Genomic DNA, 24,872 nt, shown 5'->3' with positions numbered 1-24,872 from the left:
ACCCAGCTGAAAAAGATTTTCAAAAAAAAAATTCTTCAGTTTTTTCCACTAAATACAAATAGTGGGCGCCTGTCATATCTCAAGAGAGATGCTGTTCCACAGAATAGGGGCAGCCACACTGAAAGCCCTGCTCCAAATTACTGTGGAGAGGACTTCTGATATTGTAAGAACTTCAAGGAGAATTTCTCTTGCAGAACACAGTGACCTGCTGGATATATAAGGGATAAGAGTAACCTTTTGGAATCTTCTATCATATGTAGTGGCTATGTGATATCAATTCTAATGTCTGGAACAGAATATAGTGAGAGAAATTACAGGAAAATATACTAACATGGACTCCTGATGGAAGAGTATTCAAAGATATTATAGTAAATCTCACACAGAAAATTGGTATCACCTGCATAACTGAAGAGAAGTCATGCCTTCTCTGATCATGGACATCTTGTATCACCCAAGCCTGGTACTTAGCAACACACTTACAAGGCAGAGGGGCTATTCCACTGTGGCCACTGCAGGCCTGGTGAAGCAACCACATGTACTGATAAACAAGAACAACCTCTTCACTATGAGTTGTAAAAGCCAGAAGCAGACAAATACTGTACTATTTGCCCAGCTGAGAAGAAGCCCCTGTAGACCTCACAAGGCAACAACAGCAGCAAGAGTGATGGGGAAAGAATATTTTACATCACTGTTTCTCCATTTCTCCAACATCTTCCTCTACAAGAGGTCCAAAAGCCACTATGTGCTGATACCATTTACCTAATGAGATCTACAAAACTCAAGGAAGAGTACAAGTGAATCTGTAGCAGAAACTTTAGAAGATATGTAAGCGTGTTTTCATTTTTGTTCTGTTGCACTTTGGAAACCACTTTTGAATAAAAACAATATAGAAATATTTATAAATAAATGAATATCTTGCCCTTGCCCTTTTAAATGCTGCTTGAATGAAATTCAGCATGTAAAGTAGCACAAACTCATCCTAATCCTTTACATTTTGGGGAGAGCCAATAGTAGAAAATCTTTGATTTAAGATTCTCAACAGAGCCAACTAATCCCACTAACTTTTATGCTAATTGCCATCCATTCATTCAATTATTGAAGAGGACTTTTCAGCCACAGTATTAAGTTTTTTAAAAACAACAACTTAATATTGCTTTTTATGCCTTTTGTATATTGTGCCTAACTTTATTTTCTAAATGTGATGAACCTTGCATTTAAACTTCAGCTGAAATCCTAAGCATGCTTTCTAGGAAGTAAGTATTTTTATACTGAATAGGACATCTACAATTGAAAACTGTTTAAGATCAAGCTGATCATAATATAAAATTGCATTTCTAAATATTGTAGAATCTGTAAGAATAAGAAAAATATGGGATCTGAAAAATATTTGGGAAGAGATTCTGATGACTTCATTGCTTTTCAAATTAACCTTCATCAAGAGGAAAAAACACTTCAAGAGGTGCATGTGATGTTAATGGTATATGACAACAGCATCATCCGAAACTAAAATACAAATAAAGGAATAGGTGCACTTCAGGTCTATTTATTCATGTGAATCAGATGATATATAGAAGATTTTCATCTTCTCTCACACAAATGCCAACACACACATGCATAATCACAGATCTTGATTTCCCAATATTCAGGTTTGAAAACCAATTTTCCAGCTGTTTTGACTTGGACAAAAAATAATATTCTGTACATGTGGCCCTTTACAGAATTGTACTCCTTCAGTTCTAGTGACCAGGCTTGTATTTTATGTAACTAGCTTTTACAATTAAGGAAAGGGCCACAGTTCAGTGATAGTGCATCTGCTTGCATGTAGAAGGTCCCAAGTTCAACCATGGCATCTCCAGGTAAGCTGGGAGAGACCCCTGCCTGAAACCCTGGACAGCCACTACCAGTCAGTGTAGACGGTACTGAGCTAGATGGAACAATGGGTCTGGTTCAATGTAAGACAGCTTCCTATGCTCCTATGACAAATGTAAATCTATTTTTCCCTATAAAATAGCACTTTTTGTACTTCAGAAGGTCATATACACTCCTCAGACTCAGACTCGTACTGCATAGCATTTAAACATTTTACTATCGGAACCAATATTATAGACTTAAACAGGTTCACTGGCATGACATTTTGCAGCAGAGGCATAGTGTCATGATTTGTGGAATAAATAGCTGATTCACTAACAGGCAAAAAACCTTGCGGTTTAAGAATGTACCTATAGCTCACAGATATTTCTATCAAACTTTAAAAAGCAGGGAAATTGGGCAGTTCTGGTTAATGCACCAGGGGAGCAGGAGACCTGACCTCCTCTCTGAGATATTGGACTGCCCTACAAATTGGTCAAAATGCCAACACAATTTGGGTTGGTCTTTCACAGTCCAATCCACTTGCTGTGTAGCTTGGAAGAATTTGGTAACATGTGCCTCTGAGCATATGGTGAGTGGTGGCAATACCTGCCATTTCCAAAGATAGAGAATTATATTTTTGTATGTTTGTGGGTGTTCTTCTTACGTCCTGTGTTACTAATGTTTCTACAGAGAATCTAAATTAGAAAAGTTAATTTCCCTCATTATTCATCCTAGAAATCTGTGTCAAATTTGTTTTTATTACTTTCAAAGCCTTTTTATTGGTCGCTGTCATATGATGGTGAAGACAGCCTTTTGTATTTCAAATTGTTGGTTATGTTCTATTTTGACTGCAATAATAGTTGAATCTGAAACTGCAGTTTGATGTAAAATCAGACTGATTACAATATGTTGCTACTTCAGCAATGACTTTAGCTGCTGGAAAAAAAGAGGATGCATTTTCATCCTGCTATGTTTAAACCACTTCATTTAAGGCAAGGTGGGCACAGTCAATTACGAACATACAGCACACCTAGAATTTTGCTAGAATATATTTCACCTCCCACCATTTTATCTTGTGCAAATTGAGACACTCCTGCCTTTAGTTTGTCTCAGGATTGGAATTCTGGTCTGAGATGTCTGCATCTTTATGCACTGAAGAAAGAAGATTCACTGTCCTTCCTTTCTTTGGTGCATAAATTGCAATTGTCTTAGTACATAATTTACGAGTGTCAAATCTTCTTGAAAATAAAAAATGCTGCTTTTGGCTTACTTCTGAATTCATGGATAAGGAATTCTTGGAACATTTTTGGTTGGTTGGTTTTTTAGTGTGCCAACCAGAGTCAGTTACCCTAGCTAGTGGCCCATGGGTGAAGTTATCTGTTGTTAAGATTCTGTCCAGAATCCTGTAAATGTGGTGTTAGTTTCTCAACCACTGACTGGCCTAGAATGCCTTCTCCATTCTCCTCACATATGGCTGTGTCACAAGCATATAGTACTCTGAAACTGTAACACTACCAGAATGGTATGCCATACTTTGGGGATTCAACAGTACTATTTAGTGGCTCTGTTTCTCCATAACATCTGAATCAGGATAGGCTGTGAAAGCTCTGAACCTGAATGCTGTAGTGGACTGGATGAGGGCCAATAAACTGTGCTTGAATCCTGGGAAGACAGAGACTCTTTGGGTAGGTGGTTGCCATATCCGGGAGATAGGCAGGTTACTTGTTTTGGCCAGGTCTGTAGCCTAGGGGTACTCCTGGATTTATCTTTGTCATTAGAGGCCCAAGTATCCTCTGTGGCTAGGAGTACTTTTTACCAACTTTGTCTGGTTCATCAACTACAGTTGTTCCAGGACAGGGATAGCTTGACCTCTGTAGTCCATGTGTTGGTAACCTCGAGGCTGAATTACTGCAATGTGTTCTGCCCTTGACCTTGGTACAGAAGCTTCAGCTGGTGCAAAATGTGGTGGCCAGATTGCTGATGAGAGCACATGTCCGACAACATGTGACTGAAAGCGAAAAATGGTCAGCATCCAAAGAACCACAAAGAAAGAGCCAAAAAATCCCAAAATGCTGACAGGAAATTTATTCCTTAGGAAAGCCCAATGCATTTTGGACTCTAGTATATTAGGCCTTCATCAGGTTCTATAAAGAAGAGAATGCGCTGCATTAATACATAAAAATGGACAAGTATAAATCACAACAGAAGATGCAGGATCAAAATACAGGTACTTGATGCATCATTAACTAATCATTGAAAAATATTTTGTAAATATTTTTAAAACATTTGCACTGGCTGCCCAACCAAGCCATGTTCAAGGACCTTGTGTTAATTTACAAAACCTTGAACAACTTAGGCCTAGGATATCTTAGGGACCACCTGAATCTTTACATCCCAGCTTGATCACTGAGATCATCTGCAGGATCAATTTTGGTTGTCTCCGAATTGGCAAAGCTCATTTAACATCAGCACAAAATTGAGCCTTCAGTGTCATTAGCCCAATTCTCTGGAATGCTCTGCCAACAGAAATTCAGTAGGCGCCTTCTGCTTTAATTTTTAAGTGCCTGCTGAAAATCTTGTATGTTCCACCAGGCTTATGCAGGGAGTTAAGAAGATGCTTTTTTTGCAACAGTTGTCCTTGTTTTAACTGTATTTTTAATGTTTTTACTCTATGTCTGTTGTGGTTGTTTTTAATGTGTTGCAAACTGCTTTGATGTATACAAATATTTTTATAAATAAATAAAATGTGGGTGGTAATATTGCTTCTTTGGGCATCTTACTCTGAATGGAACTAAGCATTCAATTGTAGCATTCTCATGAGGCCCAAAGCATTCTGTTGATAGTCTTGGTAAATATACACCACAGTTCGCACTCAGGAGCAAGCCTGTTTCTCACATTGATGATTGGCATTGAAGCCAATTATCAAATCTGAGGACTTTATTGATTCATTTGAAGGGAGACGGTAACGCTGTGGTCCAGATGCGTTGAGGGCAACTCTCAACAACAGATTTTCCAAATATATTTTCATGAGCAGGGAAAAATGGTCATCTAAAGGTACTCGACTGAAAGTTATGATTAAGTCTGGCCACTTGCTAAGGTGAAGGTGCTGGTTGCTTGGGAACATTTGCCGAGGTAATTGGGGTTACAGTGATGTCAGATTAGTAATTTTTACATAAACCAGATTAGTAATTTTTACATAAAATTTATTCATTTATTATTAACTTTATATCCTGCCTGTCCTCCTAAAGGGAGCACCAAAGGCACAAACAACAGTGATAAAACACTATTTTTAAAAAAATCTTGAAAACAAAACATCTTTAAAAACAATTACAATACAGATGCAGACTGGGATAAGGTGTCTACTTAAAAGGTTTGTTGAAAGAAAGAAAATATGTATGATGAGAAAAGCAGTTTTGCTGAGTCACAAGGAAGGTTCTAATTGGGGAAAATGTGTTAGAAATCAGTTTTATAAAAGGGTTTTATAAACTTGTGGCATACTGTTAATACAGTTTGCAATTATGTTAATGAATGTGAGCAATTTGTCTATTATGAAAATAGACAAAAACTTTTTTTCATTCTCTGTACCCTTTTCTCACTAGAAACTGACAGAACAGTTTTTGGCATCTCCTCAGCTCAGCATCTGCAGGCATAATGAGCAACTAATACATTTAAATGGCATTTGGTGGGCTCACTTTGACCTGTAATATCTTATGTGCATGATTTTTCAGTTGTCTCAATCTATTCCAGCGGTGACAAATAGACTTCCAAACCCACAATAATAAAAACTAAATTATGAATGGGGAAAACACCACATGGTAGTTTATACCTCATCATGACTGAGAATTATGTGAAGCATGGAAAACTGACGTACAAGCTTTATCATTTTTTTTGAGAGCTATCAGGGTGCATTTGAATATACCTGTTGATGGAAGATTAAGAGAATGAAAATCATGGATCCTAACTTAAGACAAGACAATTGGTGTGCTTATTGCAGCAGACTATGCTCTAAAATGTGTCCTATTAATACATATACAAATGAAGAACTAAATCTCTATTTCAATATCTGGGGTTCCTTTCCTGTAAATAGGATTAGGACCAGGCTACTGGGGTCACCAAGCCAGAATCACAATAAATGATTTTAGGATTTACAAGTTATAGCTGGATAATTTTACTAAAGCCAAGTGCAACAGTTTTATTTGTCTCTGAATTGTTTATTACATACTTGGGCAGTGCCTCAGAGTTAAGAGAAGATGAGCACTCCTCTGACAAAGTCATTCTGTAACATTAAAATGTATGATTTATCATTGGGTTGCATTCAGACTTAGTTATTCCTAGAGTATACCCATTGAAGTTGGATCTAATCCAATATATTTTCAACTTTTTTTCTGTTGAGTGAGCCTTTTAATAAAGGTACAAACTTCTTGGTTTCATGTTCATTCTCTGTGTATGAAGAAACTCCATCAGCTGTGTGCCCAAAATATGGAGAGGCAGAGTGAAGTTTGTTTCATACATTACCTCTTGCAAGATGATCAGGGCACATGTGATAGTGGTTACATATGCAAGTGTCATCCACTTGTGTCCTCCAGCGTGCCTGGTTACTGCAACAGGGTAACATCAATCAGACCTGAATTTCATTTCAAGCAAAACAACAAATTAAGCTGTTCATTTCAGTACACAGAAAATTATGTCCATTGAAATTGATGACGCTCTCTTCCTAGGAGAATGCCTTTGAGATTGTGATGTAAGACTAAAATGCGAAAAATTAGAGCAGCAGAATTGCTTTAGCAGCTGTTAATTCACAAGCAGGGAAATATTGGGTGCTGTCTAAGCAAGTGAAATTAGTGTTGTTCAATGCTATCACTGCATAAAATAATGAATATTCATATTTCCTCATTCAGTCATCAGAATATAATGTTGTAGATAGCTTTATCAATCACAGCAAAATATTTTTTAAAAACAAATTATTTAGATTTTTAAAGGAGGTGCTATGCAGAAGATTTCCATTGGTTATTAGATATATAAAATCACACATAGAATGTATTTTAGCTGGAGACAATTGGATTCAAATCCTAGCATAGCCTCAAAATATGAAACTAGATATATGTGTATTAAAGCCTTGTAATTTCAGCCCCTGACTGATATAGCAGCTAGGGTTACCAGGTGTCTGGTTTTCATCTGGATTCTCTGGTTTTTTGGGGTCCCCTTCAGGTCTCTGGGTAACTCACCTTAATCTCCGGACTCTCAGCTTCAATTTTAAAAAAAGTTTCTAGGTGGTCTGGTTCCCGAGATATACACCAAAATGTCAACCGCCCCCCCACGACTAGTAAATCAAACAGATCTGTTATAGCAGCTCCTACCTATAACCCCACCCTTTCAAGATTGTAGCCAACAGTGAAGCCAGGCTTGTGATTTGTTGACCCAGGCAGTGCCTAGACTTCATTGCAATGTCAGAAAATGATGGGTTTGAGATTTTCAGTTTGTTTGAGTAAGATTATGGCTTAAAGTTTTTTTTCTCTTGTGTGCAAGAGTCAGACCCTGGGCTGTTGAAGAGGGCAGCTCTTTGAAAACCTTCGCAATATGAAAGTATTTCATCCAATACTTGCTTTTCTGGGAGTAAAGCAATGCTAATCCCATGTACATGGAGTAAACCCCATTGAATGGACTTACTTTTGAGTAGACATGGTTAGGATTGTGCTGTCAATTAATGGGACTTTAGTGTCATGGCCCCTTCAGAGGACTCGGAGAAAGAGGAAGAGTTGGTAGACCCAGGAGAAGGAACTAGTGGAACCCCTGAGGACACAGTTCTGGCTCTTCCCCAGCTGGAGAATGTCCAGGACCTGGCTGAAGCCCCTCAATCGGATTCTGGGCATGAACAGGAGGCTCCCCTCCCTCCTGCAGAAAGGAGACCCCAGCGAGTAGCACAGCAACAAAGAAAGAGGTCGGGTCGTTTAAGAACAAGCAGCTCTGAGCAGCTGGGAGACTAATCATGGGCACCTGGCTTAGGGAGTCTGTTATAAAAGGCAGTTCATGGCTGCAGCAGACTGCTGACTACAAAGTCGGTCATGACCCCTCTCATGTTATGCCGTTGCTAGCCTCTAGACCTTCGGACTGGACCTCTGGCTTTCTGAACTCTGCTTCCCTACTTGGACAACGGTCTTGGACACTGCTACCGGTTAGTTTGTCAAGCCTCCTGCCAGCCAGCCTCCATTATCTGCCTGGCCTTGACTGATTTATTGCCCAGCTAACTGCCGTCTGCTTCGTTACTGCCCAGCCCCCAGCCCTAAGGCTGACAGTTTGTAGTCAGCCTCAAACGAAGAAAAGCAAGAGCTGGAAATTTGCCTGCTATGGAGCAGTTACAGCAGGAAAACCTGCTGTTACGCTCGCAAGTTGATCAGTTGATGGTAGCTGTTCAAGCCTTGCAAGTTCAGCAGGCAGCAACCCCACCTACTACACCAAAGAGGAGGCTCAAATGCCCTGTGGCCATCCCAGAGAAATTTACTGGGGCTTCAGATCAACTCTCAGCATTCCTGGCTCAGACCCAGCTCTTCATGGAGTTACACCCCGAGGCCTTCCTTGATGACAAGACCCAGGTGGGATTCCTGATTAGCCTGTGCACTGGTGCTGCAGCTAGATGGGCCACGCCCCTGCTCCTCAAGAGTAGCCCAGTGTTAAACAACCTGGCTACCTTCACCTGAGAGCTGCGGGCTATGTTGTGAGGTCAGCTACGGCTAACTGTCGCATACATAGACTGCGGCAAGGCCGGTGCCCCCTGGTGAAGTCTATGACTGACTTTCGCTTATTGCAACAAGACCTGAGTTAGAATGAAGCTGCTTTCCTGGATCAATTTCAGGAGGGCCTGTCCAATGAACTCCTGGATGAGCTCGCTAGGGTGGAGCACCCTGGAACCCTGCAAGCCTTGATTCACTTGTGCCTGCAGATCGATGGGAGGTTGGAAACAGGCGAATTGGGAACCGGGCCTGGGCAGCCTGCAGAGCCCCAGCCCCTGTGGCTGCGCCCTTGGAGCCTCCCTGCAGAGACCCTAATCCACCCGAGGAACCCATGCAGTTGGGAGGGGCCTGGCCATTCCTTTCTGCCACTGAAAAGCAGAGGTGCAGACAGCAGGGCCTCTGCCTATATTGTGGAACCCCGGGCCATTTTGCAGCCCACTGCCCCGCCAAATGACCAGCAGCTCCTACCTCAGGAAACTTCCATGCCCCAGCCTCCACCGGCCCCTAGGCTGGAGCGAAGCAGCAATCCAGGGGGCCCACCAGCTCAATTCCCCACCACCCAGGAATCTGACCGTGCTGATCTCCCTGATGGTCCCCGTGCAGGGCAACCTACAAGTACAGGCCATGCTGGACTTTGGAGCCTCCAGCAACTTTATGGATGTGTCCTTTGCTGAACTGCACCACATTCCTCGACAACTGACCTGCCAACCCGTGCTGGTAGGTGCTCCAGATTCCAGTGGTCAGTTCGCACTTGTACTGGGTGATGTGCCCCTTCCAGAAGATGATGCCAGGTTTCGAAAGCCATGCATCACCCAGTACAAGTGCGAACTGACCATTGGAATCTGGAGCACCTACAAGGTGCCAGACGGCTTAATCAACGCCAGATCCGGTGGTTCCTGTTTTTCTCCCAGTTTAATTTCACTGTCACTTACCTCCCCGGCCGCCGCAATACACAAGCACACTCTCTCCCGCAAGCCCAAATACCAAGTCGACTAGCACGAGTTTCCCCTTCACCCAATTCTCCGCCCAGAAAACTTCGCAGCTACCCACCTGCCACAATCCCTATTAGACAGGGTGCGTGAACAGCAGCAGAGAGATGAGTATGCTTTGGCTCATCAGCAAGACCTCCAGTCAGGAACCCCCGCCTTGGACAGCCCATTCTCACTGCAGAACAGCACCTTGTACCATTGGGACCAGCTATACATTCCTCCAGGCGCTCTGCGTCGAGAGGTGCTCCACCTCTGTCATGACAGCCGGCCAGCAGGGCACTTTGGAACCTACAAAACCCTCCACCTGGTCCTACAAGAGTTCTGGTGGCCCCGGATTCAGGCAGATGTAAAAAACTATGTGGCAGCCTGCGATACCTGTCAAGGAGTACCCTGGGAAGCCACCTGGGCTCCTGCTTCCACTGCCCACTCCTCCGGATCCCTGGAGGTCAGTTTATCTGGATTTCATCACAGAGCTACCCGTATCCAGGGGGATGACCACCATTCTGGTAGTAGCGGACCTGTTCACTAGTTTGGCCCATTTCATCCCATGTGCTGGACTCCCCTCTGCTTCCGAAACCGCTTGGATGTTTTTTGCCCAGGCTTTCCGTCTGCACTGTCTTCCAGATCACCTGATATCGGACCGAGGGGCCCAGTTCACTGCCCAGTTCTGGCAAGCGTTGTTCCAAACCTTTGACACCTGGGTCCATCTCTCCTCTGCCCATCACCCACAGTCAGATGGGCAGACAGAACACACCAACGCCACGGTGGAACAGTACCTACGTTGTTACACCTGCTACCAACAGGACAACTGGGCGGATCTGCTGCCTCTGGTGGAATTCACATACAATAACTCCCTCCATGCCTCTACATGTCAAACCCCCTTCTTTGCCTCCTATGGCTATCACCCCCAGTTCTTCCCCTCGGTCCTACCTCCCTCACCGGTCCCAGCCACAGATCTGCTGCTGCAAGAATTGACGGCCCTGCAGGAGATCTTGAAGGAGCAGCTGGAGCACGTAAAGGATGCCTATAAATGGTTTGCAGACCACCATCGCCAGCCAGGCCCTCTACTGAAGATAGGAGACCAGGTGTGGCTCTCAACTATGTTCCTGCGATCCCAGCGGCCGTCTCGGAAGCTGGATGCTCAATGGATTGGTCCCTTCCGTATCACACAGCAGGTTAACCCGGTGGCTTTCCAATTGCAGCTCCCCACGTCCCTTCGCATTCACCCCATCTTCCACAGGTCGTTGCTGGTCCCGGCCCTCCCACCACACCCTTTGAGTCCTCGCCCATGGCCTCGGCCGCCGGTGGAAGTGGATGGGGAGGAAGAATTTGAGGTGGCACAAATCCTGGACTCCCGAAGGTATTGAGGCCAACTCCAGTACCTGATAGACTGGAAGGGGTATGGCCCTGAGGAACGCTCCTGGGAAGACGCCTCACAGGTGCATGCCTCCCACCTGGTCCATCAATTCCATTGGCGCTACCCAGACAAACCAGGTCCAAGGGGGAGAGGGCAAACTGGTCATGGGGAGGGGGATAGTGTCATGGCCCCTTCAGAGGACTTGGAGAAAAAGGAAGATGCAGAGTTGGCAGACCCAGGAGAAGGAACTAGTGGAACCCCTGAGGACACAACTCTGGCTCTTCCCCAGCTGGACCTGGCTGAAGCCCCTCAATCAGATTCTGGGCATGAACAGCAGGCTCCCCTCCCCCCTGCAGAAAGGAGACCCCAGCGAGTAGCACAGCAACGGTCGGGTCGTTTAAGAACAAGCAGCTCTGAGCAGCTGGGAGACTAATCATGGGCACCTGGCTTAGGGAGTCTGTTATAAAAGGCAGTTCATGGCTGCAGCAGACTGCTGACTACAACGTTGGTTGTGACCCCTCACGTGTAATGCTGTTGCTAGCCTCTAGACCTTCGGACTGGACCCCTGGCTTTCTGAACTCTGCTTCCCTACCTGGACAACGCTCTTGAACAATGCTACTGGTTAGTTTGTCAAGCCTTCTGCCAGCCAGCCTCCATTATCTGCCTGGCCTTGACTGATTTATTGCCCAGCTAACTGCCATCTGCTTCGTTACTGCCTAGCCCCCAGCGCTGAAGCTGACATTTTGAGTAAACATAGCAAAGAATTGTGTTAGTGTTGTAAATCTTTCTCTCCCCCTCCAATCCTATTTTTAAAGCAATTAGGCAGGGTTTACCTAGGTATCACAGTTTTTATTATGCAGGAAACTAATACTGATTTTTTAAAAATGTTCTGCAATGACCAACTGGTTTGACAATAAACTATTATATGGGGTGTATTTTTACACCTGCAAGTGTGTGTGTGTGTGTGTTAGTCTTTCCAACAACCCTATGAGGTAGGGTTGGTAATTGGAAACCAAGACATCTCACAATAAGAAATAAATCCCTTTAAAAACCAATAACCTTCAACAAGTATAAACAGTTGCAAAACAGCTTAAAGTGGCATGATTCTGAATTTTGGGTTGGGTGAATGAAGTTTATTTATTTATTTTAATTTATCTATTATTTGATTTATATCTCACCCTTCCTCCCAGTAGGAGCCCAGGGCGGCAAACAGACTGGGATAAGGTCTCAACTTAAAAGGCTTGTTAAAAGAAAAAGTTCCTTATCACTTGAGGCTGCAGTTTTCCCTAGTTGAGTAAGCCCCACTGAATACATTGGGACTTGCTTCTGAGTAAACAAACATAGGATTGCACTATAAATATCTTTACAGGTTGTGTAAATAATAAACATATTTGATAGTCATGCTTATATAAATATTTTGTCATACTGTGTCCCAATAAGCATCCGATTTCACACTATGGTTGTACAGTACTTCCTCTACATTTTAAGTATCTTAATCACATCAAAACCTTCTTGTCTGAGTCTAACAAGCTCCTAACCATTCTGGTGGAAGCTCATAGAAAGCTTGATCTACTCTATGAAAACAAGCCCGTGGGAATCCGGCCCAGCACAAACCCAGTGCAAACACTACAGCTTAACAACCTCACTCAGTGCAGCCCCAAGGAATACAAGAGACCGCCCAGTATTGGACAGAGAAAGACTGTTAAGAAGAGTAAAAACAAAAAAAACAAAAAATATCAAACATCCAAAATTCCGTCGTTACAATAAAATGAACTTTGTCAAACTCTTCAAACTTCTTGATCCTATTTCCACCCTAAAGACCGACCGGCAGACTAACACTGCTATACACCCCGATCGTCCCAAGGGTGACAGCAGCAACCCCACCTGCGAAATAGCAACTTCTCTCCCTCCATCCCCTTTAATTAATTGTCCATCTCAGTTCCCAACATCTATCCAACAAGACCCCTGGTCATTTGTACTTCTTGAAACTAAAATACCACAGAGGCCATCTGGAGTGAGATGAAGTTTAGTCCTCAACCGCCAAAAAAATAGTTCTATCTAGCATTCCTAAACTCCCTGGCTTTCTTATGCAAAGTGAGCGCAAATCTCATTTGCTGAAGATCTTGCAAGATGTTATCCCAGGCCTTTTTACTGCCAATGACATAACTCTCGTCGAATATCTCCACTATAACTACGTCACCGCTCGAGCAGTGGTGACCTTCACCTCGCCTGACAAAGCTAACCTGCTACTTGAAAACAAAGACGCGTTCCACTCACTTGGCATAATAACATCAAGATTTTTTGAGAACTTGGCCCAGCCTCAGGCCCTAATTACTCACCCTTTCCCCCTTAATAAAGGAACTTTGGCAACATCAACGCAGGAGACAGAAAAAAACTTAATCGAACTGGAACTGGGGACAGAGCCGCCTTCATCCAAATCCCTGGGGACACTTTCACATGTCTGCAAGATGCCAGAGGCGCCTGTCCACAGTCCAGAGAGTGATAGCGAGATGATTTCTAATGAAGAGGAGTTATTTTTGAAAAACATACAAAACTGTTTTAACATTTTTAACACTCTAAAACACTGATTTTTTAAAAAATTAGGGGCAAAACACTTTTTTTTTGCTGTGGATTAACTTGCAGACTGTTGATGTTATAAGTTTGCTTACCCTTTTTTCTATATTACCCATAGATTGCTTACCCTTTTTTCTGTATTGACGGTAGTATTTTGAAATTATTTTGCTCCAATTTTGTAATCAAGAATTATTAATTTGATGAACAAATATAATAGTGTTGTTTGTCATTTGAGATATGATACATCATATATTCATCACATTTATAACCTAGATTTTTCTGCATATAATTGTAATATGCACAGTTTACGTGCTTGATAGTCTTTATTTTGCGTGGGTTTTTCCCCCCTTTAAAAATATTATTAGAGTGGACAACAATATCAGTTACTAAAAATTGAACTGTTATTGGATGTTGGAGTTTATTATTTGTTAGGAATAAATAGTAGTGAGATTTACACATCAAGGCCCTCAGTTTGCAGGCATGCCAGGACCTGCAGGTTGTGAGGCAACATTGGTCTCAGGTTCATCTGATATGGTCAAACATACTCCCTCATAGGTTTGGCATTGTTTGGGTGACCCTAGGGATATAGATAGGGCCCTCAAAAAGGTCAACAAGCAGCTTCAGTTGGCTCTTCCGGCACATGGGGGGTTGGTTGTACATCACTCCGATATACAGCACTCCGGGGTTGAACTTTACAGGGCTGATGGAGTTCACCTGATGGATGCAGGGAACGACATTTTTCTGGCTGACCGACCTACAGAGGTGTCTGTGAGATGTGGTTCTCAGCAGTGGGGTAAAGGGAGATTAAATAGAGATTTGTCCCCCTTTTGTGGTGGCAAGACGCAGGAAGGGAAGTAGGTAAGGACAACTAGGTGGCCCCCTTAGGCACCCTTGGAGGTGATTGGTGGCTCCAGAGGCCTGCAAGTCGGGGCTGTAGGGCCTGGGGCAGGATATGGGCTGCTTTTGAGGCCAACTTACCTCATCCGCCACATCCACCTATATTTCCCCTCTGCAGGTTTAGTTTAAGGGTTTGTAGTTTAATAAAGTGGTCCTTTGTTCAACCCAGCTTGCTGTGTCCGTGTATTATTTCAACCCTCGGCCACAATAAGGCTGTAACCATCACCTAGGAAAATGTCCCATGAAACTCGAAGGGGCCTACTACTGGTATTGAATATAAAAGTACACTGAACATTGTAGTACTGAAATTTATAAAGGACTTATATGCATTTCTATTCAGAAGTAAGCCTCATGTAAGCATGTATAGGATTGCAACCTATTTGTAACTGAAGTTGTCATGAAATTAGACTGAATTTTATTATTTGTAGTTCCTAGGACTGAATGCATTTTTTATCAGCCTGTCAATAAGTTACATTAATTTTGTTTATAGTTATTCTGTTTTTCCTCCTCTTTTTTCTTCTTTCCTACCCCAAAGCTACTTAAAGAGATAGCACGGAAACGCAGAAGCATTCGTTTGGGGAGAGAAGCAGATTTAAAGCCATATATTGCAGCACACTTTGAAGTTCTTCCTACTGAATTCACTCTGGGGGATAAAAAACAATATGGTGGTTTTGAGAACAAGCAGCTACAAAATGGCCAAGAATATGTTGTGTTTATTTTAGCTGTTATGGAACACTCAGAATCCGTAAGTGCATGCTTTCCATGGCTGATTTGTTCTTAAAATGTATATCTCTGAATTCTGTAGTATTCATGCACATGCTTTACTTTTCTGTCTTCTTCTGTAAATTAGTTGCATACTGTGGGAAATAATGTTTTTCAAAAACTTTTACTTATTTTGAATGTCTTCTCCAGTTTTGGAGAAGTCTTTGTATAAAATAAAGACCCAGTTCACATATCCAGCAGTGTGGGTATGATTAGTGCACAATGGGGCAGCATGAGGTGCAGTTGTCTGGGATTGGGGGGGGGGGTTGTAGACCCCTTACTTTTTTGGGAGCAGGGTCCCAGCCAGGTCCCTATGTATGAGCCTATCAGCATGAAAGGGGAGCTTGTTAGCTTCTGAGAAGAGTGCTTGTCCTTTTGTGCTGATTGGAGCCAATCAGAGTGAAAGGAGATGAGTCAGCCACTGAGAAGACACTTCTGAGAAAAATGTTCTCAGTAGCTAACCCACAGCTTACCCTTTCATGCTGATGTTGTTGTAGTGGAGATCAGCAAGGAAGACATGGGAAAGTGGAAAATGGGGTGTAGCTGTGAGGGGGCATGGTGTTACTATCATGAAGGGACCCTACTCCTTTGAATTTGCCACTACAGTATCACAGATATATGTGATTCCCAATCCCATACATACGTTTAAAGTTGAAGGATTATGCCATATGAATGTTATTACATCAGTGTGGAGGGTGCTGGTAGGCCCAAACTCCACATTCATTTTCCTCACATTTCTCGATATGTAGGGTCGCCATCATCATCTTAATCACCACTGTTATATCCCATGCAAGCCATAAGGTTTGCTTCTTGAAATCTGTGATCAGTGTTACTGAGGCATGAACTTCACAGTGGTATCTTATCATGCCTTTAAAAGAAGATTCTTTCTTGCCGCGAGACATATTGCTCAGTCAGTGGTGCTTATTCCCAAACATCTTTGGAAGAAGGGAACTAATTGAGGACATGCACAGCTAGTTTCTTTAATTATAGTAATTTGCTACTGACTTTATCAGTGAAATGTAACAGAGTTAGAAAATAATGTAACAAAAAGGAGAATTCCTGAGGTGATCTAAATAATGAGTTGTGGTTTTCCTCTTATGTAATTCATCTTTTTCTTATGTCCTTTATGCCTGAGTAGTTCTAACAGCATGTAATACAGTTTTAAAAAATAATTAAGCACAAATAGAAAAAAGATTGTGGGAAGGTGTAGCAGCAGACATTAACATTTTTTACATACAAGTATCTTCCTAATTGGCTCTTAAACCTGTCGTGTGTGTGTGCTGGGCTGAGCCTGTTGAGATTAATTAATTCTAGTCAAAGACTTGTTTCTTGGTGGCTCTTTTTTTCCTGAGAGTTTTGTCCAGTTAAGTGCAAATGCAAATTTTGGTGTGCTTTTACACTTGCAGTTGTGTTTGACAACAAGCATCTTAGGTGTCCCTTTTATCTTGAAACTGACCCAAAGATAATCACAGGAGTGAAAGCTTTGAGTGTGGAAAGGAGAAAATCCATTACTCCTGGTTCCAGTTCATAAGAAACCTATTTCTTATAGCATTTTTTAATCTTTGGTACTATGTTGTTAAATAAGAATCTTATTTCCCTCTAGACAATGTATGCGACCAGCCCATATTCTGAAACTGTTGTATCAGTGGATCTTAATCCCCAGCCAATTACAGATGAAGAAGAAGGCTTGATCTGGGTTGTAGGACCAGTTCTTGCAGTTGTGTTTATCATCTGTATTGTTATAGCTATACTGCTTTATAAAAGGTAAGTTTACAAAATAGTTTACAAAATAAGGGCAGGCTTTAGATACATTAGTTATGCTGAGAAGTTCTTGGGATAGAAAAAAATGTGGTTCCTTGCATAGATGCTTTTCTCATCAATTTTAAAGCTGGTCCATTACATCCAGGATACGCAAAATTCTTCCATTGCAAGCCTTCCTTATTCAGGAGTGGGGAAAGTTAGACTCTTGCTTCTCTAAGGCCTGGAAATCTCTCCCAGATATTTATAAAAATACAAAAGAAAAATAGGAAGCAATAATTTCCCAAGATAGATCACAGCCCAATTTTCAGTGTAACCCTTCTGAAAGAACCAAAGGCTAGGTGGAAAAGTTTAGGCATTGCTTGCTTTCTGCTATGTTTACTGGCTCAAGTCTGAATCCAGGAAACCTGGGGCCTTTACTTATGACATCTGGGTAAATGCTTCCCTGTGCACACATTCAAGGTAGTACTAACAACAGAAACAGTTATTCAAATACAAAGAAAGAAATAATAACATAAAGAACTGGCAGTTGATAAAACTCAACCAGTGGAAACCCTTCAAGCCTAAGGAAACTTTGCCCAAAATTCTAGGTTCAGACCTAAAATACATACACCTCTGAGTTTTATTCACCATTCTGGGGATGCAGTTAATTCCAAATATCCTATTTCTGGAGAGACCTCCACAGTTGTGAACATTGCTCTAGTTAGTTGGTTTGACACAAGTGGCTTGCTTCACAGCAACAGTCCAATATCCTAGAGCCCAGTCATCCACCCCAATAAATAATTCACTAATAGGCAAAAAATATTGTGGCTTAAGAATGTACCTATAGCCCACAGATATTTCTATCAAACTTTAAAAAGCAGGGAAATTGTGCAGCTCTAGTGAATGCACCAGGGGAGCAGGAGACCTGACCTCCTCTCTGAGATATTGTACTGCCCTACAAATTTGTCAAAATGCAAATACAATTTGGGTTGGTCTTTCACAGTCCAATCCACCTCCTGTGTAGCTTGGAAGAATTTGGTAACATGTGCCTCTGAGCATATGGTGAGTTCTTAAACTGGAAGGTTTTTTGCCTATTAGTGAATTTATCTGCTTTTTAATCTGGGAGGTAAGAAATGGGATCCTGTCAGAGTTTGCTGAGAATGGATTGATCATTTGCATGCTTATTGAGTTCAGTGGGATTTACTCACCTGCAATCATGCTTAGGATAGGTGAAAATGACCACAGGGGATCGGAAGGACAGGAGGAGGAGGGGACCAGGCAGGAGGGGGAGGGCAGGTTTGATCATTTATGTGTTTACTGAGTTCAGTTGGATTTACTCCCCTGAAATCATGCTTAGGATAGGTAAAACTAACCTTGGGGAAGGAGGCCTAGAGTGGTTAGGGGAAGAGGAAGGAAGAGGGGAGGAGAGAAAGAAGGGAGGAGGAAGGGAGAGGAGAAGGAAAGGAGGAGAAAAGCAGGGCTGATCATTTGCATGCTTATTGAGTTCAGTGGGATTTACTCCCATGCAATTCCGGCTAGGATAGATAAAGCTGACCATGGGGGATGAGGATGGAGAGGGGAGGGAAGGATGAAGAGGGGAGAGGGGAGCAGAAGGAGGGGATTGGAAGGGGAGGGGAGGAGTAAGGGAAGGGGCAAAAGGAAGGTGATAGGAGGGAGGAGGAGGGGACGGCAGTTTTGATCGTTTGCATGCTTATTGAGTTCAATGTAATTTACTCCCATGCAATCATGCTTAGGATAGGTTAAACTGACCATGGGGGAGGGGAAGTGAGGGGTGAAGGAAGGGGGAGAGAAGGAGCAAGAGGGAGGGGATAGGAGGGGAGGGCAGGTTTGTTCATTTGCATGCTTTATGAGTTCAGTGGGATTTACTCCTGTGCAATGATGCTTAGGATAGGTGAAACTGACCTGTTGGAGGGGCAGGGAGGGGAGGAGGAGGGCAGGAAAGGGAGGGGAGGGGAGGCGATTGGATGAGTTGGCACTGGGCAGAGGGAAAGCTCCTTTCCTTTCCATAAGGAAAACGTTGAAAGTGAAATAAAGGTATGGTGTGGGTGTGGCCCCGTGATTAGGCAAGCCCAGCAGCTGTGTTTGGCTTTTAGAACACTGACAGTTGGTTCTTACTGAGCATGCCTGGCCTTATCATTGAGTTCAATGGTACATTTCCTAAATTAATTAAAATTTGCCAGGCATTTTTTATAACTTTTAAATTGCAGAAGATGAAGGTCAGAGTATGGGGCAAGGTCAGTAATAGAATTACAGGTACTCAGTCAACATGGCTGATTTTTAATTAATTTCAACAAATTATGAGAACTCTTGACAAAAAAGTCCCAAAGGGATCTTTTTTTCTTTCTCTCTTTTTACACTTTGAACTCTCAATTCTCTCTAACTGTTTTGTGTAGCACCAGGAAAATTTAGAGGGTTGTTAAGCAAGCTTCTGAGTTCAGGACTATAAGTTTTGTAAGATTTTGTTTTGAAATGAGCTTATGGGAAGCATCAGAATGGTATGGGGAGTATTTTCCATTTAACACTGCGGAATGCGAAAAATCCATTCTGACTATAGTATACCGCCACTCTTGTGGCTGTATAATATTAGCAAAGATGCTAGATAAAGGACCACATGCTAAGCTCAGTTACTGATACAGAATAGTCTCATTAGAGCTTCCTTTAAGTGATCAAGTTAGGCAAAGATGTCTTCAGCAGCAGCTTTTTCACATCACAAAAAGTTAACTTGTAATAACTATAGCATCTCTCATATCTCTAGGCCTTAACAATTTACCAAGGTACATAAATCTATACCTCTCCTGTCAGTTGGACTTCAGAACTTTGCAGCCTGTATTTCAGTATCATTCAAAGTTAGAGCAAATACAGTAGGGCCCCACTCATATGGCAGGTTAGGTTCCAGACCCCCGCCGAAAAGCAAAAACCGCCAAAAAGCGGGTCAGCTGTAGTGTGGGGGTCTGGAACCTAATCTGGTGATTGCGCCAGAGGAGGATAAGATCAACTGTAGCGCTGGGGTCTGGAACCTAACCCGCTGATCATGCCGGAGGAGGAGAAGATCAGCTGTAGCGTGGGGGTCTGGAACCTAACCTGCTGATTGTGCCGGAGGAGGAGATGGTCAACTGTAGCGTACTACAGCTGATCTTCCCCTCCGGCGAGATCAGCTGGAGCATGGGGGTCTGATCGTGCTGAAAGAGGAGAAGATCAGCCGTAGCGCACTACAGCTGTTCTTCCCCTCCTCTGGTGAGATCAGCTGGAGCACAGGGAGCTCTAGCCTCTGCTGCAGCTGATCCCCCCGCTGGCACCGTGTTAGTGGAACACTGAAAAGCGGGACACCGAGAAGCAGGGCACTACTGTAGTCTCAACCCACTATTCTATAATGTTGAAAGGTGGTATACCAATATATTATTAAGTGTTTTTATTTGCTGTTTTTGTTGTTTTATTATGGACTTTTGTAAACCACCCTAAAAACTAATGTTGGATAGTATAGAAATGTTTTAATAATAATAAATCTATACAATAAACAATTTCTTCTTCTAGTAGTTGAGGCACAGCCACAAGTGTTGTGAGTATAATTCCAGCCATGCAGATCTGCAATACAATCCTTGTAGGTCTTCATAGAATTAAATGGCAGTGAAGCTTTCTCCCAGGTATAAGATTGCAGCCATACTGTACTGTACCTACATATCAAAAAATCTCTGCCACTAAATATGTATCCAGCTAGGCAGATAAAATGTCCATCCATTCAATTTTGCAGGCTGTGCTTGAGTCCTACTGCTAGGTGGATGCAATTCTGAAGTGTACTATTTCCTAAATGTTTCCACCAGCCTTTTTCTTTGTCACTTAATGATGATTCAAGTGATAACTGTACAATTCATCCAGAATAAAGCACTAATTGAAGTTGAATGGTGGGAATCAGGCAACATCTCCTGGCCTTAGCTAGGCAACTACAGAATAGGATTTTTTTCTGAGAGATAACAAAGAGAAATTCAGAACTTTGGGAAATGGGAGACCTACCTCAGCTGTGAGAATCATGATACTACACACACATTCATTACAAAACTAGACACCATTGTGAAGTTTGCTGGAGTCTAGAAAGCAAGTTCCAAAGCAGTACTTTATGGTTCATTGGGGAGGGGGTAGAAGAAGGACAACAATTCGAGTCTGTTGAGTTTAATTGATAACAAAATGTTCTGTAACTAGAAATATTTTTAATATGTCACATTTTGAAACTGTGAAGTATATCTGCCTACTTCTTTTTAGTGGTAAAAATGTGCATCACAAGATTTCAGACTATATTGTTAAGCACAAACAACAACTGAGATGTGGGAAGTTCCAGTAGCAATGCTGAGGGGTTTATCTTGCTTTGAACTAGAGAGAGCACTGAAGACTTAGGCAGGCTTTGTAATATTTGTTTTATTTACAAATATATAAGCAAAGCACAGAGAAGCAAATAGAGCTACAGTCACTAGATTACAATTTCCAGAGTTCTGTGAGGGAAGGGCAGTTAATGTGTTATGAAACCTATAAAAATTTGTAGCACTGATAGGACCTGACCAATAAAATAATTTTTTAGAATCAGGTCAGACTTTAATTTCGACAACTGATGCTTAAGAGCTGTATTTAGTTACTTACTTTCTTGTTTATTTAGCATAGTTATAGAATTCTGCCCAATGACATTGTTCTCCATTATTTGTCTACTCTCATACATATGGAAAGGGAACTCCTACAATAGTGTGCAATTAATTTGCATGAGGAGGGTGTTCTTGATTTTGAGTACATCTGTGCATAGCAGTTATATGTAGTATTGTGTGAATTCCTTCCATCCACTGCCTAGACAAGTACATTACTCATGTGAGCTATTAAATGCGCAGATGAATTGGCTCTAGGCTCATGACCTCAGTAACTCATTTTTTCATGTCAGGTTTGACAACTGGCTGAAAAAATGCATCAATTTTGAACCAAAGTAATTAAGATATTCTTAGTAGGGGGAAATGAGTGCTGTGTGTCTGTTTATTTTAAAAAATTGAGCCATGGTGGATGGCACTAAAGCTTTTTGAATGTGGCATAAGAGATGTTCATGAAAACGATTACATCTTTATAGTGTTTGATATTAGCATAAAAGGTAGGAAGAGAGATAAATAGATTTAGAAGTTGCATTTTTAGATGATAGAAATCTTAAACTACCTCATTGGGAATCTTAAGCTACCTCATTGGAGCAGCTAGGTAATTTTGGACCCTGGACTTAATAGACTTGTGAGGTATTACATGGTATTAGTATCGTTTCACTTACTACAAAATGTGGTAAGCCAAACCTGCTATGAGTTAGGACCTACTCCAGAGTCCTGCCCCGATTGGCACCACTGAGCTACCTCATTTCTGTGGTATAGATTGACTGCCCTAGTTTATCCTAGTCTCATAGTTCAGGCATATTCAGAATTTGCTTCTAATCATTTAATATGTCTTTAAAACGGGTGGGAAACTGTTTCCAGCCTGTGGTCCAAATGCTTAGGTCTCTCAACCTCTATAGGTCATTTTGTCAGGTGGTTGGGTCCAACCACTTCTCAATCAGCTGTCATCACTGTGACATAAGGCAAAGCATTTTCCTTTGTTCACATGGCTTGAAATCAAACCACATGGACAAAGGCATAGGACTTCACAACTGCTGGCAATAAACTGATTGGCAACCTACATATCCTGCTTCCTTTTTCTGCATAGTTTGAAATCAAACCATGCAGGCAAAGATGCGGTCCTTTGCAGGAGCTGATTGGTGATGCCTGCAAAGCAGGCTTTCAGCAGGGATCTGCATCTTTATCTGCCCCATACCCGACCTCATATATAACATCAGATGTGGGGCCGAGGGATGACTTGGGGAAAATGGCCTTGCAAGCCAAATTAGGAATCTCGCAGGCCTAATTAGACCTTCAGGCCAGAGTTTCCTCAACACTGCTGTGAAGTGATTAGCAGGGGTTTTTTGGCCTCTTTGCTACCAAGATACATGAAAGCAGCATTTTTTTAAAAAGCTGAGCTTTTATAAATGCAGCTGATATGTTATCAATGCAACCTTAACATTTTTAAAAGAATGCATTTGTTAGATATCCCTATATCCAATGTTTCAGTTGTCTTTTCCCCCAAGTAATATACATTTATAAAATATATATGTTCAGTATGTCCCACATCTTGATATGCGATATATTATGGGTTTTTTTAGGATATGGCCTAAGGAGTGAATTACTTTGAAATAACCTCCATCCCAAACAACACTAATCAAAATGTTGCTTAAGTGCCTTCAGTCATGAAATAATTCCTTTGAATATACACTGTGTCCTCATTCTTTCTATGATTAGAGAATATTACATGTTTTATGGGCTGTTACTTTCTACTCTGAATAAGGAATACATCCTAATTGCAAAACACAATTTCCTATTGTCATGGTAACTCTTTTGCCATTGGCCAACTAACATTTAACCTTTTTTCCTCTTTTTCTGCTGCATAATAATGGAGCAGTAAACCTGACAGGTGAGAAGTAAAGAACAATTGCTATATCAATTGGGAAAATGAGAAAACAAAAGTTACAGAAAATTTGTTTTTGAGGAAGGGCCATAGCTCAGTAGGGTTTGCATGCAGAAGATCCCAGGTACAAGCCCCAAGATCTCATGATAGAGCTGGGAAAGACTCATGTCTGAAACCCTGGAGAGCCACTGCAGGTCAGTGTACCTAAAATACAGAGCTAAATGGACAAATAGTCTGACATAGTATGAGGTACCTTCCTATTTTCCTACCTTGATTGGGTTTTCTGTCTGAATGAGCCTGCCCAGATCCTTAAAAAGTGAGGATGCCTTAAAAACGGCTTTCAAAATTGAATATTTACTTTTTAGGGCTACCAGTGAAAACTACTTTTAATCTTTCGTATTGGCCTTCTTGCATTTTTAGAACTATCTTAAAATCAATTTACAAAAATACTTGGATCTCACTTGAAACGGTGCTAGGAAATGCAGCTGCAGAGGAATTGGCCAATTATTGACCATTAGTTTCCTGTAGTCCCATATTTAGTTAGGAGGTGGTGCTCAAGGGGGGGGGGATCTTTTTTTCTGGAAAAGCCCAAGTGTTGTAAGTATATTGCATGTGCCTTGGGTCTGCAGTTGCTAAGCTCATTCCAAAGTAAGTTAAGTATGTCTAAATTTCACTGAAATCAGTGAAACATTAGCATTTAACTGTGGGTTTGAGTGCCATTCATTTCAACAGGGTTTAGCATGCCTCAGTATCTTCTGACTGTGTCAGCTCCCTCCAATCAAACGCTTCATTGTAACAGTGGTTTCAGATACTAGCTGCATGGAGATTTCCTATTTATTTGTTTATTAAATTTATGCCCCACTGTTCCTCCCAGAAGGAGCTCAGGGTGGCAAACAAAACACTAAAAGCATTCTAAAGATTTTAAAACATATTAAAACAAAAAAAATGGAAATGGACTGCCTTCAAGTCAATCTCAACTTATGGCGACCCTATGAATAGGGTTTTCATGGTAAGCAGTATTCAGAGGTGGCTTACCATTGCCTTCCTCTGCTGAGAGACAGTGACTGGCCCAAGGTCACCCAGTGAGCTTCATGGCTGTGTGGGGATTTGAACCCTGGTCTCCCAGGTCATAGTCCAACACCTTAACCACTACACCACACTGGCTCTCATTAAAACAAAACAAAACATTTTAAAAAACATTAAAACAAAGCCTCTTAAAAACATCTTTTAAAAAGCAGCTTTGAAAACATACCTTCCTGTTAATCCAAACAATGGGTGACATTCAGTGCTAGTCCCATTCAGAGCAGACCCACTGAAGTTAATAGACATGACTAACTTAGGTTCATTAATTTCAATGGGTCTACTTCTGATTAGAAATACAGTCCTATATGTTCTGTGTATAGGTTATTAGCTTTAAAATGTCAGACTTTTTAATGGATTATACCAATA

The 24,872-nt window shown here is 41.8% G+C and overlaps 1 protein-coding gene and 1 long non-coding RNA gene across 20 annotated transcripts in view; one reads left to right on the top strand and one right to left on the bottom strand.

Annotated features, from left to right (window-relative positions):
• The window catches only part of PTPRD (protein tyrosine phosphatase receptor type D), a 2,140,456-nt gene that overhangs the window by 1,941,435 nt on the left and 174,149 nt on the right, over positions 1-24,872 (top strand). For all 18 annotated transcript variants that reach the window (XM_061629619.1, XM_061629614.1, XM_061629634.1 and 15 more), the window contains 2 exons: positions 14,932-15,141; positions 16,762-16,922. In XM_061629619.1, the coding sequence (XP_061485603.1) occupies positions 14,932-15,141; positions 16,762-16,922 (371 nt within the window). The remainder of the gene's footprint in view (positions 1-14,931; positions 15,142-16,761; positions 16,923-24,872) is intronic.
• The window catches only part of LOC133386127 (uncharacterized), a 29,038-nt gene continuing 5,710 nt past the window's right edge, over positions 1,545-24,872 (bottom strand). For both annotated transcript variants that reach the window (XR_009763066.1, XR_009763067.1), the window contains exons 3-4: positions 6,367-6,449; positions 1,545-3,995 (exon numbers count right to left, since the gene is read on the bottom strand). This is a non-coding gene — a long non-coding RNA (uncharacterized LOC133386127). The remainder of the gene's footprint in view (positions 3,996-6,366; positions 6,450-24,872) is intronic.

The sequence above is a fragment of the Rhineura floridana genome, chromosome 1 (genome assembly GCF_030035675.1).
Source record: "Rhineura floridana isolate rRhiFlo1 chromosome 1, rRhiFlo1.hap2, whole genome shotgun sequence".
Lineage (NCBI taxonomy): Eukaryota > Metazoa > Chordata > Lepidosauria > Squamata > Rhineuridae > Rhineura > Rhineura floridana.
The sequence above is the reverse complement of the archived record's forward strand: the minus strand, read 5'-3'. Positions and strand labels throughout refer to the sequence as shown.